The following is a 19,140-nucleotide window of genomic DNA, read 5'->3' as shown; positions in this document are numbered from 1 at the left end:
AAAAAATCTCTTTGTGGTATTGTCTATTTATTTCATAAATAACAAATGAAAGTGCCTTAGTTTTGTTACAGCCGAATGTTATTGCGACTTTATCTTATTTAAATACATTTGATTGCTCTCGAACGCGTTGTCTCAACCTACTTTGGGGTAAAATATTGAATGGGTTTGAAGTAACTTTCTTCGGCATTAATCTGAATACATCATTACAATGTTCAGTGAAAATAACCTGGCAATATACCGGTGCTCAAACTTTAATATACTGAATTTCTAAGAAGTAAAATATATGAATGAATGTTTTATCCCCTTGAAGTAGGCGTACTCTGTATAAGTGACATCAATATTACTATTGAACTGAGACAAATGGGCGCGACCACTATAAAATACAAACGATGTTCGAAGTAGGGACAAAACTGCGACTGAGGCGCTCGTAAACTTCAGAAATGAAATGAATAAGAAGAAATAAAAGTATGAGTTCTCGTACTGAGGGTTTTGACCTTACTGAGTTCATTGATCGTACGCACCTAGACCAAAGTTACTAATTAGTTAGCAACACACCAAAAAGACACTTTTTCAAACACCACTAGCAAAAAATAATTAACTGAATCAATCAAATCATAGATGAAAAATGTCTATTAAAAGGAATATTAGTCATTTGGTATCGTTAAATAATATATATATATATATATATTATAATAAATTCTTAAATCCTACGAACAGATTAATATAAAAATTATAATCATAAAATGTATATAAACCATCTGCAGTAATAATAGGGTAATCCATTTAATTATTTATTTACAATGCCCGCCCTTAGCATTGCACGTGCAATTTACAATACAAAGGAATTATCAGTTTATAATAATAGTTTAATATCGTTTCATAAATAATCGAACTTTTAACTCATAAATAACAGATGAGAATTTTTACGCACATAATTCCACTTTTTCATTATCATTTTTCAAAACGAAATAGAGAAGTGTTTATAAAAGTAATCATAAATTTTTTTTATGTTACTCGTTATCTCATTATTTGAAATTATATTTGCTTACTTCGTTTTTTAATGAGATTGAAGTGTAATTTAAGTTATGTGACGCATCGGCACTACGTCAAAGGATATTTAATAATTAGCTTAAATCATATTTTCATGTCCCATCATTCATGTGTGAGTAATAAATCTTTGATCATGAAGGGTCACAAATTAAACCTGCCGATATCGTACAAACTTTAAAGCTCACCGGGTCTGAGCTTTCCAATAAATATTGAAAGAACCTTTATATTAAAGCATTGCTTTAATAACGTGACTGGTTTATCAAGGACCTAAAAAAAGGTATGGATGTCTTAAAATTTAGAAAAGACGGTTTGTATAACATAATAAAGACACGTAGAATTTTTCGTCCGACAAACGACTTAGGTTTTAGTCTAAAAGTTCTTTAAAATTCTATACACTTTATTTCTTAAATTAAAAAATCTATTTGAATGCAAATGCATAGAGGTAACATTAGATATTTTATTATAATTGTTATCACCTTAAAAAATATATCGAAACCAAATGTCCTAATGTAACTTAGTAACCTGGTTTATACCAAAATGGAAACTTGGAATTCAAATGAGTTGGACCAAGGTCACCCCATAACTTTCATTATAATGCTTGTTTTATTGATGATATGCCGTGTATAGGACCATCTATAAATACCTTTTAGATATTTGACCTCATTCTTTAATAATTGTGTATTAAACACAGTCTAAATAATATTTTCTTGAAAACAGTGTTAGGGAATTTCGTAAGAATTAATAATGTATATGTAATCTCAGAGACGAAGTTAAACTATTCAGAAGTACATATTGCATTCTAATATTAATTAACAGTGGAATAACATCGGTCATTTATAGACATACACGCAATTCATAAGAATAATAATTGGAAACGTAGAAGCATTAAATGCATGTTATTTAATTCTTAACGAGTACGACGAAATACCACATCGATTATGAAAACTAGAATAAAATACCGTTAGTAAAATTTTTCAATAAATAATATGTATTTTTGCGTTTCTTGCCTGCCTTTTATATAATTTAATACAATTTCTTTTCTTTACTCACAGTGCCTGGAAGAGATCCCTCGAAAGCGATAATGACACCAGTTGCTCTCCTTTTCATTTAATTTTTATATTGTAATGTAACGAAGTGTAAATAAATAAAATTAAAATAAATACATAGTAAAGGAAAATATGTGCACTAAATAAAATCACTAAGTATGCTCCGCATGTATTTTTAGCCTTCTTCTACTTCTTGGTATGTTGTTGGGTCACCGTTAACTACGAAGCAAATCTGCTATTTGTTTATGAAGGTAATCGTTCCTATACATCTTAACATGTACCTCTCTGACCCGGGTTCACGAAACTATTCTTTTGGTTGTATATCCTAATTAAAAAACATATTATAAAGGTATTTGTTGTCTTGTGTTCACCGTTCCATACACCATTGAGCATTATTCTGTCGACCTTCAATAATAACAGTTTGATTAACTAGATTTGTATGATCATTGACGCAAAGGAACTTTTTTATAAAGAAAAATATATTTTAGATAAAACTGGTATTTTTTATCGAGTGTCGAGGCGTTACTTTGCCGGTGAGGCGTATCGTGTATCGTGCGACTGCGTAGCCCGTGACGAGTGACGATTGTACCGTTACTCGACACACTCCTAACTCCAAGACCATGCTGACGTTGCATTCGAATGTCATGCTCCGATATTCAAAACACTTGGATCGTTACATTGCCGTGTTGTTTAGCATTAAATTCATAAGTACAAGTCTATGCGATACATACGATAAATATCCTATTTTATCTATATTGTTATTGTATATATTTAATCTATAGATCCTGTAAAAAATAATGGATTCTGTAGAACATTCTATACATATTTTATAGTTATATAAAGTACGATCCGATGACAAGTAGAGTCGTTATCTGCTGTTATAAGTATGAGACCATAAACGCTAAGTCACGTGCAATCTATTGTCTGGAATGTGTGATATAGAAGTAATCAATGTGATCTTCAATCTCGCATACAACGGTTTGATTGACAGCTTTATGACGCATTCCACGCTTACGGAAAATCTGTAATAGTGAACCATAATTGTTGCTTACCAGGGTAAACGGTATAATAATGAGAAAAAGGAATCTTGAAATTTATCATAGTATCTTCCTTATTTTTTTCATTCATCAAATAATTGGCAATCAAAATCAAATGCAAATCAAAATACCATATCTTTTTTACTCCCGATGTTGTAGTCTGAGATAAAAGAGACAAAACAAATGCTTTAGCAAACACTATCTTAAAATTCTTGGAAGGTTTTGAACAATTTTTATTGCCAAAGAATTCATAGGAATAAATTTTTGTCATACTTAACGTACGAGATGGATAGCCTAATATTAATAAACCTCCTTCGTTACTTAAAATCAGGATAAGTGAGAATAAAAGGTCTATAATATAAATTGTGTATAATATTCATATAAAGAAAATGGCAGGAAGCAAGAATATCTTACAAACCTATTGAACTAACTTCCATAACCATTAACCTTGATTCGGTTCAAAGCCTCCAGTTACGTTCGTGATATTTTTTGTTATTATGTATTAGATACTTAGAGATGTTCAGGTGTCCGTACATAATTTTTTGTCACAATATTTATATACAAAGTTATCTAAGTCGTATCGCCTACGTACGTCGTTCTATTTTTTTATAAATATAAACCATATAGTTTTTTTTGTTTGTAGTTGAATTCTGAAGAATTTTGTTCTATAAATCTTCCTTATTTGTTTACCTCCTACACATCATCTTAATTCATTCATTTTTCATGAGGAGGAAACTATTTTTTCGTTTCAATAATTCTGTGAGTGAGTTGTTTTTGTAGAGAAAACAACCAAGCATGACGCAGTAGCATCTCAATAAATAGTACCTACTGAATTTATTCAGTAATTTATACAAAGATTGTTTAACCATTGTTTGGTTTTGCTGTCATATTATAGTTTCACAATCTTGAAGGTTTTATTACAAAAAGTCTTCCTGTCGTGTAGGTACAGTAGTTAAATTGATTGGCTGTAATAACCACAGAAGGCTATTCAAATTAATATGATACATGTGTAGTAGTTTTTCACACAAATATAAATAGAAAAAATACAACATTATTTTTTTAAGCACTACAAATAGTCTAACATTTTGTTTTACGAAATATTACAGGAAGTTCTTAGTAATCAAAATTTTTACCTTACACTACACACTACTGAGCTGGCGTATAAAAACGTTTTATATGGGCTTAAATTTACAAAAAATCGCATACAACTCACAAGACTCGACACGGGAGAAGATAATAACATGTAGACATTCGTGAATCACGTATCATTTTAATTATTTGGAACGGCCAAGATGTGTTCTTTTATACATTGAATTTGAAGGCACTATTTATGAAAGATTAATTATGTTATTCGGCTGTATTATCTCGTGGATGAAATAGTGTTTAAGTTAGCATGACGAGTGCGTCAGGCGCCGTGAACTCAGAAGTATTACCACAGAATTACGTATTTACTCATCATGATCACGACTTGAAACCAACCTAGCATATTCTGTGAAATTATAATACATATTTCGTTATCAAGTTAAACAAAATGTATTACATATTTGTATTTGGAATTTGACGCATCGTTTGTTGAATCTATTTGAATGAATTTTATTAAAAAAACTGTAATTAACAACAATAATGAAACAGAAAATTAAACGTTATCGACTTTAAAAAAAAAAGTGACTACAAAGTAGACAGTATTGCCACTTGTCAAAATGGATAATTTTGTTTTCGAATCCCTGGGAGCGTGTCAATATTTAGTATTTTAGACCAACTATTTGTCTACCTTTGAATTTCGTTCTGTGGAGAAATTGTAGAGAAATCCGAGGAATCTTAGGTGTTTGATCTTAAAGCACTCAACTAGATACCGTGAGGTCATGCGCTCGCGCACCCCACAAGGCCATCCAGTAGTTAACTACAAGGGCAAGTGTGCATCTTGAAATAGAGCCGAGACGTAACTTGAGATTACGATAATTACTTGAGGGCTAAGGAGCTGAAGTAATAAATTATCTTAGTATCGAAGAGGTTGTATATGTTATATTGACAGTTCTTTGAATTAATTCCTACACCCGAATCTGAATTCGTTATCTACCGGCGATACATTATATCATGTACCTTATAAGCAAAGACAATTAAAGTCTGGTAATGATTATGGCAATCGATACAAACGCTAATTTATTTAAATGATCGACAGATACCTATTAAAGATGTCATGATTTGTATCCGAAATATGAAATTTACAAAATTTTATAACACAGTATACAAACTCAAAGCAACATTTACATGTGTAATTTTTTTAGCGCAAAATCGTCTAGCTATAACCACGGACAGTTAAAATAATAGACCAAATATGTTTATATTAAAATAAATTGTATACTAAAAAATTTGGTACGATGGCGACCCTTACAAGCAGAAATCAATGGCATCAAATAATCTAAGTAATAATTAGAAATTCAATCATTGCTTAGCTTTACAAATATCTTTAAATAAAAATCATGTACCTTGTAAATGTTGCTTTGCGTTTGTACACATAATTTACTTAAAAATACATTAAAATTTATATTAAGTATTGTTAGTAGTAGTACAAATAAACTAATACTTGCTGTATTATTGACTTTCAAACGCTACTTGAAATTAAAATCAATATGATCAAACTATTTAGGATTAGTTGCACCTTGTAGATTAGTACGTAGTATAAATATCTTAGAGAGTTGATATGATGTTGAAAATTTAATAAATCGATGTACGGTCTAGTATTTAATTTAAATGATACTAGATGTAATGTGGGCCGGCATAGCGGTGCTTCGTTGGCAAATTACCCGAAGCGTTCTTTAGTTCTAGCTGTATTGACTCGACAAGTACATTTCGTGAAGAAATAATCAAGCTACGATAATTTGTCTAGAATAGCTAGTTACTTTGTCAACAAGGTTCAGTTGTCAGAGAACGCCTGCTGTAATTACAGACTGATTCTTGACTGCAAAAAGAACTGCGAATTTTGTACAAATGAATAAATTACAATAGTAAAAAATAGGTTAACGAGATGATACATGAATAAAGATTTTACATTATGTAAGCATTTAGATTTACATAAGTAGTTACTTGAAATAGCAGTATTCCAGTATATACAAATACAAAGAAATATTTTTACAGGGTTTAAATCTTAAATATGATATAACATGCTTAGGAGTGTACAGGGTTATTATTAAAATTATATTATTATAACAAATGGTCACGCCCGTCACTTCCTAAGGGGAATACATCGTTATCGTCATAATTGCCAATAACAATTACTGTATACATTTATATACTTGATCTTACTGAAAATAATACATTTGTTTTACTTTATATTGCAACAGAAAAGTTTCAAATTGTAAAGATCGAACTACTGCTAGTGCTACCGTATGAAATAAAACAGTCTCAAAAAATAGTGATACAGATACATAATTAACCAAGTACATTTTAATAAACCCTCCTGCGAAGATTCTATTACTAACTTTCGACTAATTGTACAACGGTTCCATGGTGTAATGGTTAGCACTCTGGACTCTGAATCCAGCGATCCGAGTTCAAATCTCGGTGGAACCTGTACTTTTTTTATTTATGTTTTATGTAAGATCATCAGGGTATCACTTATTCCATGTAATTAAATTTGAACCTGTAGGCATTCCTACTCATCGGCAAAGAAGACAGAGGGTGTTGGCCGAGAGAAAAAGCCGGTGTAAAAACCTCTCGTTACTCTTTTAAAAAAGCAAATCACCAAACAATACTTATTTTAAATCGAATATAGCAAATAAATTAGATATTGATATTGAGATATTGAATGTATTTCGTAAAAAAAAAACTAATTTATAGTAACTGCAAAAAATAAATATAAATTGAATTTATAAATTTAGTTCTGTCTACTTTATTTTCTGATCTGATCGAACGCGGTTCAAAACCCTCGTTACGATCACTACAATTACTTAAGGATGTCGTTTAAGATGAGGTATTCCAGTAATCACTGTGATCGGGTTCAATGGTATTGTACCACGAGACGAGAAAACTTGACAATTTTACGAAAACTTCGTAAAGTGCCTTTCACAACTATAGAGATTGGAGGAGAAAGAGGTCCAAGTTAATTTTGACTTCTTAACACATTCAAGTTTAATTGAAAAGTAATATTGTCATTCCACCATTCTATTTTTTTTAATTCAGGGTTTTAGAATGGGCCACATTATTTTGTTTAGTTATGACATTTAAAGAAATTGTATTGTGTAGCTTTTCGTCAAATATATAACTTAAATTAGTCGTAAATTAACTTTAAATATATTTACCATTAAATACATGAAGAAATCAATTTCTTAAATTAGGGATTATATACAAATGAGAGTTTCGTTGGTTATTAAGTGGTATAATGATAATTATATAAATGAAGTGGTATGTTCCGAGTTATATTTATTAGTTTAATGAGCACGATCACACTCACCCGTATTTTACTCTTCATTCGATGCGACAGGAAGGCATCTCCACGTCTCATACCTCTGTCATTCTTCGTCTTTATAAAATGCTATTCTTCTTATAATGATGCCGCACCATGCTGTAATTATTGCAGCAAAAACCTTAACAGACCGAAATATTTGTCTCGTCGTAATTCGGAGCTTTTTTTAAAAGAGATAAGTTACCGTAGCATAGGATCTTTGGAATATTTAAGTGTTTATAAATTCTAAGTTATAATGAATGTCATTATATAGTCTTGGAGAATTTCAAAAGCTTTGTTGTATTTTAATGTCCATTCCATGGAAATGACTATGCCCTGTCTTAATTTGTATTTTGTATTCCGGCTACTCGTTAATTACTTGTGTAGCGAAAATTGTGGCATGCATGTTTTACGTTTATGGGTAATATAAACTGTAGGATAATTGACAATACAGAACAAGAGAATTGAGAATTGAGTTACAATTTAAAAAGCTAGTTAAGCTGTGATTACTTCCTGTTAAATGTAATCTGTGAAATACTAAAAACTAAGCTTAGATAGTCTTAAAATAAAGACATTGTAGGTACTTATTACTACGAACACTATTATTTATTAGCCTTACTAATTGACAACAGGTCTTATAGAAATAATTATTTTTAAATATTTTTTATGTGTCATTGAGGAAACATATTTTTACGTTATTAATGCAATATATAAATCTCTGTATTAGCAGTCGTATAGCTACTGTTTAAAACAATAAATGCGTTATGCCTAATAATATGATTTTGATTGATCTTAAATCGAATTGGTTCGCAAATACCTTGACGTTCAGTTAGTTCCACATATGTCCCCTAAGAAATTCTCAGTTGTATAACGAAGAACATCGAGGTGATAAGTGTGGATTTACACATTGTGCTTTTCATTGTTCATTTCCTATCGCGGTAGGTCTAGTATAAAATCAATAAAACTTCTGCCAAACGATGATAGAGCAGCCAGATAATACATATTGATATATGGCCCACCGGCGGCGTTTCCCAGAGAGCTATTAGAATGTTCCCATCGACATTGGCGCGGTAATCACTGGTATAACTGCCAGGGCAGTCATGAACCACATATTTGGCGAGGCTGAAATATCATATACATATCAAGGAATAATAAACAAAATTTGAAATTGGAATAAAAAAAATATATTCTAATGTAATGACAACAATTATAAGTATAAATAAACTATAACGAAAAAAATATGGACCTTATAAAATAACCAAAACAATGTTTCAAAAATAAATATTTAATGTGAATTTCTGGTCTTTCTTCTATTGTTTATGTAAATTATTAATAACACACACGTGAAAGAGCGATTTTCTAGTAGATGCTGTTTTATACTTAAGTACAATTTGTCAATATCGTGTGGTTACAATTTATTAAAATTGTCTTTCCTACTCAATCCCATACTTAAGGTAGTTAAACAGTATTGCTTATTGACGATTCACCATATAAACCATTAACAAAGTGAATTGTCATAAAATGCGAGGTGAATAACGTTATTAAGTAAACTTAATTTTCCAGAGTGAATATCGATTTGCTGGTGGAGGGTATCCAAGAGTGGGAAGTGGAGGTGGGAGCCGCAGTGGGGGCGGCCTTTGCTCGGCTGCTCTGGTTGGAGGAGCGCTTCTTGCCGCAGTAGCAGTACTGGCAGTGGCAGCACTTGCCTTCTACATGGGCGCTTTAAGACCGGATAATGGTGAACGTAAGTTTGGCTGTATTTCTTTATTTGCAGTTTAAATTGTATCTATAAACTACTTGTTATTACCTAAGATGAAGAGCCTGGCTTATTTGAAGCAAAATTATACATTGATAAAAGAAACGACCATATTGCTTTGCTTTAAACGTTTTTTTAGTACTAGAAGTAGATTCAGTACTAGTAGTAGTTGAAATAAAAATCTCACAACAAATGTGTAAAGATTTTTATACAATTTCAGCAATAATAACTTTCGAGGGAACGCTAAGGGTGACACGAGGAGACGTCTACGGAGGAGCACCGGGAAGTCCAGCCTGGCGAGAGAGAGCTCGACGATACGGTGTGTCTTTGAGGCAGGTCTATGCCGCCCCGTCACCCTTACGACAAGCATTTACCGGCGCCATCGTAACTGGCTTTGGAGACCGACGTTTGGACGTACATTTCAGACTTTATCTAGATAGAAGAAAAATACCTAGGTAGCAATTTTATTTAGTTTTGGTTCAATGCTGATACTTCTGTCATTAATATTTGTAATAAGTTTTTTTTTTTGTTTTTCAGCTCCTTATCAAATATAGAAGAAACGTTAAAAAATATACTCATACAAGATTCACAATCAAAACATTCTGCTTTTGGACAAATAAAAATAGATCCTACCAGTATAGTGATAAAAAGAGATTTAGAACATACATACCACTCAGAACAATATGTTAAAGAAGCAATGAACGAAAGTATGGCCACAAGTCATCCAAAACTTTCTTCGCCCCAGAATGATAAAGACAAAACCCTACAGAGTAGAATAGGCGTGGTACGAAAAACAACTATAAAACCAAATGTGCAAGGGAATAAGAATGATCCTGATGAACCTGATATTGACACAGAAAATATTCCAGTTGTTCAAGGTTCATTTGGTTCCTTTCAAATAACTAAAACAGAAGCTGATATAACTGAAAATAAACAAGCTAAGCACGACGACAAGTTTAATCACAAACATAGCTCAGTCTCTAAAACTCCCAAATCCACAACTACATCAACAACTTCGAAGCCTTCCACAACATCTACTACAACTAAGACTACCACTCGGAAATTTATATCTTCGACATCAAAGAATAGGCCATTTACGATAAAATCTGCTATAAATATAAAACAAAAATTGGAAACGGTATCAAAGAAGACTGATGAAGTTACGCGGACCACGCGAAGACCCCAACAGGCGACAACCGTAAAACTGTCAACAACAACACCTACAACACCAACCACTAATATTATCACAACAACCACAAGCAATGTGTCACAAATTTTATTAGATCTGCTTACAAATGACAACCATGACAAGGATCTTCCGAAAATCGATACTTTATTTACCGTTCCACATGTCGCTATTGATAATGAACCATGGCGTCCGATCACTAAACCCTACTATGACACTACTAGTAAAGATCCAATATTAGATGATAAAACAAGTGAGTCAAGTGTTAATGATAGAATTGGAGTTGTAGAAGTAGTGGATGATATTTCAATTCTTGAAAGTATGTTGACACCAATACCTCCGGGTAAACATAAAAAGAATCCTTTACATAGTCCAAGTGGACTTTACAATGTTGATCCGAAACTAACGGCAGATATTTATGTTCCAAGTCCTGTGTATACTAGTTTCACATTACCAACTTTTGCCCCACCATTAAAAGATATGGAGACCTTAGGGTCTAGTTATCCAAAGCCTTACCCTTTACCAGTAGACAAAATTAGTGGTGTTGTAGACTATATTCCAGAATCAAAAGAAAATGTTGATGACAATGATGGGAAACCGATGGAAAGACCACCGAAAGATAAAACAACACTTGCGTCTATTAATGTTATGCCATTTCAACAAGATAATAACACAGAGAAAATTTCTGTGGAAGGAGTAACTATTGTCAAAATAAACAACACTTCAACCTTATCTAGTACTATGGCTGCAATTCCTGTAGAAACAACAAGTAGTCAATATAATGTCAGCGAACCCATTGAAACTCCATTAAACATGACAACTGTAAATATAATTGAAAATAAAATGAAAGAAAATACTACAAAGAGGCCAAACAATAAAGTGTCGCTGATCCCTACAACAAGTTCTCCGATTCACACTTGGGAACTAGTAAATACATCAACAAATAATAATGAATCAAGTATTAAAGCATCACCTGACAAATATTACAACGATACTTTACAAGCTATAATTACAAAAAATGACGCATTTTTTCCAAACACAACACCAAAGTTTCAAAGTAAGATCTCAATTCTCCGGAATTTAACCGATATAATTAAGAAATATTCACAAAATACTTCCCAAAAACCACCTGAAACCAACAAACCAGAAGTAATGGCAAAGTCTGATGATTTTAGTATTGAAGACGATGTTGCCATGCCAGGTTCTGTTGAGGTGGTCTCAGATGATGAAGTAGAAGTAACCACAGCCGCCGTTATTACGTTGTTACCGGCAAAATCGAATCTTGGTGTTAATAGGCCTCTACGCCCACGTCCGAAAATAGAAACGCAAACCTCAAAAAACTCAGAACGTGGGGTTTTTCGCGACACTACCTATAGTGAACATGATGTTCAGTCAAACGATAATACGGCCGAAGCTTCTGAAATCGTGACAGTGTCGACAAGTATGAAAGGACCTCAAGGCTTAGATGGAAAAGACACAAACCTAGGTCCTCATCACCATCGAACTAGATTGCCTAAGTCAAATGACAACTTAAACACATATTCATCTTTTGAGGATAAAACTATTGGCGATAAATTTAATATTACAAATATACCACAAGGAACCTACAGAGTGTCTTACCATGTCACTGGCAGCGTAAGCAGTAAACAAGCAAACAAAACCCAAGTTTTGCCTGCGTATGAGTTAGCCCTAGAACCGGATGTGGTACTAGAGATTCCTGTCAACCAGACGAGTACTCTCTCGATCGATAAGTTAAAACAACTCGCTAGCTTGGCCACTATATCGAATTATAAGAACAATAGCTTATTTCGTTCCGGCGGTATAATTTCAACAAAAGCTATTCCTTCTAGTTATACTTTAAATCAGGCAGGGTTTAAAATTTTAACAAAAACATTTAATAAAATACAATCTACGAAACAGGATGAAAATAGTTTAGATAACTCGGAGAAAACTTATAGCAAGCCATACTTAGAAAAGGCGCACAAGGACAAAGAGACGGTGGTGGAAAAGGCTGAAGAAGGTATTTTTACAATAAATTCTATTCTAGTCTTCATATATACCTTAAATATGAACAATATTATCGCACTGTCACTTGATTTAATCATTAGTGCTCACTCAAAAGTGTTACTAATATTGAGAAAATTAAGAAATGAGTGAATTAAGTAATTGTCACAAGCCACAAAACATGATTAGTTCTTTTAGCTTCTATTCTCCTGCGTCCACTCATCAAAAACTTATATTACCGACTACGAAATTAAGGGTGATATTAAGGAACGAGACTGCAGTATGATTTCCGTATGTCAAAAGCGTGCGTCTTGTTTCCAAATCTTACCCTAAAGTAGAAATTGTTGTTTTTAAGTGAACATAATTTTCAGAAATATGTGATAATTCAACATCATTCCGGTGTACATCAGGAACTTGCATCTCTATTACGTCACGGTGTAATCGTTTAATAGACTGCCCAGAAGGAGAAGACGAAAGGGCTTGCTCGTGCGCTGATTATTTGAGAGCGGAATTCTCCCAATCGAAAATATGCGATGGCGTAGTGGATTGCTGGGATTATTCTGATGAGAAAAAATGTGGTAAATTTCATAATCAAAAAGCACTCATTTAGATAGGTTATTTGTACTAAAAACTGTAAAAAAGCATCCTTTGTAATCATAAAGATCAAACAAATAAATTTAAATCATATACAATTTAATAATTTAAATTTATAACGTGTTATGGGTTTTAAACGTTACTGTCATGAATGAGGTCGATCACAAAAAAATACAATAAAAAAGTAAAGTGCGAGTTGCATATTTTTTTGTTTATTGTTTGTTCAAATCAGAATATGATGAAAAATATAACATAAGTTCTCTTTAATGATCTCCATTTACTTTTATTTTCATAGGGGTCTCATGAAAATAAAAGTAAATTGAGCATCAAAGCTAGAATGTCAACTTCGTATCCCTTTCTCTCCTCTGAATTAAAATAATATTCTCTTGCCTTTAACTCCCTTGGCAAACAATATGTTTTAATGTATTCAAGGGAAGTGCCGTTGATCGCTGAAGGAGTACTGCGTCTAACAAACTGTTGAAATTGAGTTTGTTCAATCATTTAACTTTACAATTATATTCAGAATGGTGTGAAGAGGGTCAGTACGTTTGCGCAAATGCCCGCCAATGTGTGGAAATGAACAAAGTTTGCGACGGAAATCCCGATTGTCCATTGGGCGATGATGAAAAGAGCTGCGTCGCGTTGGGTGAAGAAATGGGAGATAATGACGTCATACCGTATAATGAAGAAGGTCAGAATAATTAAATCATCTAAAATTTGTGTGAAGTAGAATGTATAGTAGACAAATTTACAGCGTTCAAAGTCATACAATAGTTTCTTTGCGAATCCAAGTGGTAAACTCAGCATTATACGTTGCAACTTAGCTATGGATACCAGTAACTACTTGAATGTGAACACATTATTTTAATATATAAAGTATTTTATTATGCTTACACATTGGATGTTATCGCTGTAGACATTTCATTTTAATTTTTTCATTATTACATTGAAAATAATTAGAGTAATGTATTTTATGTATAAGAGTAATTTTCAACAGGCAAATTATGTTATACTTTAATTTAAGTTTAATGGAAGTTTAATAATTCCAGGTTTCGTAATGGTACGTAAGCGCGGTGTTTGGGGAAGACTATGCGTGGAAAGCTTCGATGCGGTGGTTGCGCAAGCACACAGTTCCCTAAAGCTTCCGGACTTGGGAAAAGCCGTGTGTCGAGCTATGACATTCCAGTAAGTATACAATAAATATTATATTATGTTTTAAGAATATAAGTAAAAAAAGGTTAAAAAGTGAGAATTGTAATTAATATTACAGATTAAAATCGAAAATTATATCAGTGCATGCTGTCAGTCAATGTCAATTTTAAATTAGAGTTAATTATAAAATTGAGATGATTGAACGCGCTTTAAAATTTTATATTACAGTATCTAGATGAACGTAGTTTCTTGTTGAAAGATAACTAATAAACAGTGCATTAATTGACAGTCTAAATACTAATTAACTAGGTGAACAAAATGGGTTTATGCATTCAATAAAAGCTAACCTGACACACGACGCATATTTAAAATTACGCTGATCTTAAAGACGTGCTAATCAAAAATGTCTTAGCTGCATTAATATTCCACAAATATATATCTATATAGTGTTGTTTTGGATTTTTAGAGACGCCCCAATCGTAAGAGAAGCGAGGGAAGGCAGAAAAATCAGTTCAGTAGGGTATTGGGAGGTTTGGCACAACGCGAACGCACGCGCAGCCGACACGCGGTTAACTTTCAAGCGATCGACGTGCGCGCGCCATCGTGCCTTGAGAGTGCGTTGTAAGGATCTCGATTGTGGCATTCGACCACACGCAGATGCCCAACAACCGAGGTGATTAAAGTTTTTTTCATTTAAAACCTATTTAAAGTATTTGATCATAAATTCCATTGAGTACCTTAGAGTAAGCTTAGAATTTTTTTCGGAATGGATCTGTGCGAACTTATGATTTCCAATAACAATATATATGTTAGAGAGTTTACTTCAGAAACGATTTTATACAGTTCCTGTTTAGGGCATTGGACAGAATTAGATTTTACTCAAACTTTATTGGTCTGAGATTCAAACATCAGAATCTAAACAAATAAACAAACTGAGTAGTAGAATAAAACAAACTGTCAAAGAAGTTATAGTATCTGGGTCATAATGTACGGAAGAATACTTAGTTTGACATATTGAAGTTAAAATTGTGGCCATTCTGCACGAATGTAGGCCTATAGTATAAAGGTTAGCGAATACGGTCGGTGTGGGTGTGTGGTAGGGGAGCTAATCGCGTGCGGTGGGGCAGGGTGGTGGGCGGCGGCGGCGCAGCGGCGGGCGCTTGGCCCTGGCAGGCAGCTCTCTACCGGGACGGGGACTTCCAGTGCGGCGCAACCCTGATTTCTTCTCAGTGGCTCCTCTCCGCCAGCCATTGTTTCTACCAGTAAGTTTAAACAATATATATTGCATTAAATATTTTTGTATGTATTGCTTTGATAAATATTTACAGTTCTCTCTTTATTTATTACATTTAAATAAGTACTTTTACATTAAATACTTCGTTAAAAAGTATATATCTGAAGACTCATAATTCTACCAATGAGAGATATCTGTCTTATCATTAGCTAGGCCTCAAATAATGATTGTGTGATGCAATAACTATTGGTCATACCACTTTAACTGTCTTTGTTTTTGCCATTAATTGTTCATAAAATGTATGTATGCAAAGACATCGTACTAAAAATGAATGCTTATAGAAAGAAATAATGCACGTGAATTTGATAATAGAGTAAGCTAGCACATTATCTTGCATATATTTGATAGTCGATGATAGTTCGGTTTTTACGTATTATGCTGTAATTTAATAACATTAAAAAAACTCAATATATTCCCTAACATTTCTGCTTAATGACCTATAATACTTCGAGTTTTGTCGTCAACATAGTTAAGAGAAAAATATACGTAGAAACATTTTAAGTTTAACGAGCATAATTTGTAGGGCAAGTTTGCTTTTATGTTTATTATATATGTATGTTATTTTATATTTGTATAATGTATAAGTTATAATTGCATATTTCTTTTCATAAAATATTTCCAAAAGCCGAGTTTAAATTCTGTTTACGTAATAACCATTTTATGAGTATTATAATATTAAACTCAGGGATACTTCATCCGACAAAGCGAGCTGCAGAGCGAACCTAAAAACATAATTTAATTTAATAGAATGGGTAATGGGTTATAGTTTCATTGGATATTTTGAAGTTTTAAAATCTTTAAAAATAATTTTGACAGTCATGAACCAATTGAATTGCAGGTCATTGATGCTGCCATTCATAATAGAACCTTATGTCAATTTACCAAAATTGTGCGTGGAGAGTATAAATCTTATTTGCGCATCATTTTATTTATTAACAAAACCTTTAATTTTTTAGTTTAAAGTACTAAGATGATTACTGTCGAACTATAATGACGCAAAAGTTTTGTTCACATACCAAAAAATTTAATTTAGCACTGCAGTCACAAGACGGTTTTTAGCCTTATAACTTGGCTAGCTTGTTAATAAATCAAATTACAGGGCAACAGAAGCACATTGGGTCGCTCGTTTAGGTGCTCTCCGCCGGGGAGCGTGGCCTCGAGGTCCTTGGGAACGAATTGCTCGGGTGCGTCAAGTCGTGTTACACCCGCGTTATGCGCCGCGCGGCTTTCGCAACGACATCGCGCTGTTACGGATCGATCCTCAGGCGTTACACGCGCGGCTTCGACCAGCATGTCTGCCACCAGCTCGCACTCAACCACCCGCGGGGCAATACTGCACTGTCGTTGGATGGGGACAGTTGTATGAACACGAGCGAGTGTTTCGTAAGTAATTTTTTTGTTATATTATTTATTAGCTATGAACGGTTTTAATAGAGTATATTTTGTAGTTCTTTACATGTTTATTTGTAGGTATTAGTATATGTATGTGTATTGTGTACTAAAAATCGACATATTTTCCCTAATTTTTTGCTAGAAAAAAGTAGTTTTGATACAATTCAAAAAATTTCAGTCGTAATTTCTACGAATTGTAGATGTTGAAAAACGTATCTGACACTATTTTTTTGGTGTTTCAATAGGAAAGTGGACGGTTCGTTGCAATTTAAACTTATTATGATATAACTAGAATAACTACACGTTACTCATTCACTCACCTACTCACTCACTCATTCACTCACCTACTCACTCACTCACTCATTCACTCTCTCACACACTTACTCATGCACACAATCAGGTGTGATGATAACGGTTTAACAAGTAAAAATTAAAAAGGAAATGAACTGGTTAAATTATTTTATGTAATTAACTTTGTTATGGAAGAGCTGGGAACCCTAACACAGGTATATTTACTTAAAAGGGTTCCCAAATCTTACACTATGAAAAGAAAAATGTACCAACTTAAATGAATAAAGACTATTATTATTATTATTACTAGAACTGGGTAGATTTAATTTGCTCAAATTGAAGTCACTATTTAAGACAGCTTCCACAATTTAGATGCAAGTGTTATCATATAGAAATCTCTCAAATTATTTTATGGGATGTTGGTTAAAAACGAGTTCGAAAATCTTGTCCTCATGCTGATATACCTAAAACTTCAGTAAAATGGTATGAAACTTCTTGTGACTTATGTGTATTTGTAGAAATATAATTTAGCTAATATATCTTTAACTTTTATTTATTTATATAGCTTCATCAAAAATACACATAGGTATAAATAAAGAGAATACTACAATAGTAAACACAATACATTCATCCATTTGTGCATGATATGAAAACAAAACAATGATTAGTAATGAAATAATGATTTATTTTACTAAAATATAGCTGATACCTTACAAGAGGTGGAATTGCCGGTGATATCAACGGCGGAATGCCGTCGACGAACGCGTCTTTTGCCTCTCTACCGTGTCACTGAAGACATGTTCTGCGCTGGTTATGAACGAGGCGGAAGAGACGCATGCCTTGGCGATTCGGGGGGACCTCTGATGTGCCAGGTATAACATAATTATTTAGAATACCTTTGATATGAAATGCTCAATAATAAAAAAGTATGTGCGTAAAGTATTGTCTCTATAAAACTGTGTTTACGCCGAGATGAAACGAGATAGATGAGTAGGTACTTTAGTTAAACGGTGCAATTAGACTAAATTATTATGAACCCTCTTAGAATTAATGTCTTTGCTTTAAGTAGCATTTGGTCTTTATGTCGAAACGTGGTTAGGCTTTTGAGTTTAGTTTTTAGTAAATACTTCAGCACTTTCATCGTAGTCTGCGAGTATCTAATTGGTTGGCTAGACAAAGTAAAGCCAAATTTTACAATCGCTTGTCTTTTGATTGCATTGAATTTCGGAACTAATTATGAGTATTACAAGAGAGTTACTGGTACAGATTTACCAGAAAAAACACCTATCAACTTAGTGAATCACAATGATTATAAATATTTCAGGAATCGGACAGATGGTACATCTACGGCGTCACAAGTAATGGCTACGGATGTGCGCGAGCCAATCGCCCCGGAGTTTATACTAAAGTGTCGAATTACATAGAATGGATCGACAGCGTCATAGAAACATACACGCCACACAATGAGACGGAATCCCCGATCAACGAAACAGACTCCAGCGAAGAGTTCTACGCTGACCTCGAGACGGCCGAGAACAAGCGGGCAGTTGTCAAACCATTTGACACATGCAGGGGCTTCCGGTGTCCTTTGGGCGAATGTTTGCCGGCGTCTAGCGTGTGCAATGGCTTTTTAGAATGTTCAGACGGAAGTGATGAATCACAATGCAACAAGAATCGAACTCTAACTCAAGATTGAGCCAGTAATTATAAACGACTTTCGACTGATATTTTATAGGTAGAATAAGATGTTTTATATAGGGCTCTGTACATATAGATGTGCCTGATAACTGTCGCTTTATGTAACTATTTATTGAGCATGGATAACCTTTTCCGTTTGAATTCTTATTTATTCCTTCAAATGGACGATGTGAGCCATGAATAAATCTTTAAACTTTAA

General features: G+C 33.3%; 1 protein-coding gene and 1 non-coding gene across 4 annotated transcripts in view; both read left to right on the top strand.

Annotated features, from left to right (window-relative positions):
- LOC110994394 (uncharacterized threonine-rich GPI-anchored glycoprotein PJ4664.02) overlaps positions 1–19,140 on the top strand; it is a 30,896-nt gene extending 11,756 nt beyond the window's left edge. Inside the window, exons 3-13 of one of the 3 annotated variants that reach the window (XM_045628788.1) lie at positions 9,138–9,318; positions 9,551–9,785; positions 9,868–12,536; positions 12,892–13,098; positions 13,638–13,805; positions 14,164–14,299; positions 14,733–14,939; positions 15,394–15,528; positions 16,660–16,943; positions 17,946–18,115; positions 18,568–19,140. In XM_045628788.1, the coding sequence (XP_045484744.1) occupies positions 9,138–9,318; positions 9,551–9,785; positions 9,868–12,536; positions 12,892–13,098; positions 13,638–13,805; positions 14,164–14,299; positions 14,733–14,939; positions 15,394–15,528; positions 16,660–16,943; positions 17,946–18,115; positions 18,568–18,939 (4,764 nt within the window). In that variant the 3' untranslated portion in view covers positions 18,940–19,140. Of the gene's footprint in view, positions 1–9,120; positions 9,319–9,550; positions 9,786–9,867; positions 12,537–12,891; positions 13,099–13,637; positions 13,806–14,163; positions 14,300–14,732; positions 14,940–15,366; positions 15,529–16,659; positions 16,944–17,945; positions 18,116–18,567 lie in introns of all 3 variants that reach the window. The other 2 variants (XM_022261007.2, XM_045628795.1) reach the window with 2 other exon arrangements.
- Positions 6,632–6,703, top strand: Trnaq-cug. Its single transcript has one exon. It is a non-coding gene; the product is annotated as a tRNA-Gln (tRNA).

Source organism: Pieris rapae, chromosome 1 (assembly GCF_905147795.1).
Source record: "Pieris rapae chromosome 1, ilPieRapa1.1, whole genome shotgun sequence".
In the NCBI taxonomy this organism is placed as follows: Eukaryota; Metazoa; Arthropoda; class Insecta; order Lepidoptera; family Pieridae; genus Pieris; species Pieris rapae.
Note: the sequence above shows the minus strand (reverse complement) of the source record. Positions and strands in the feature narration are given on the sequence as shown.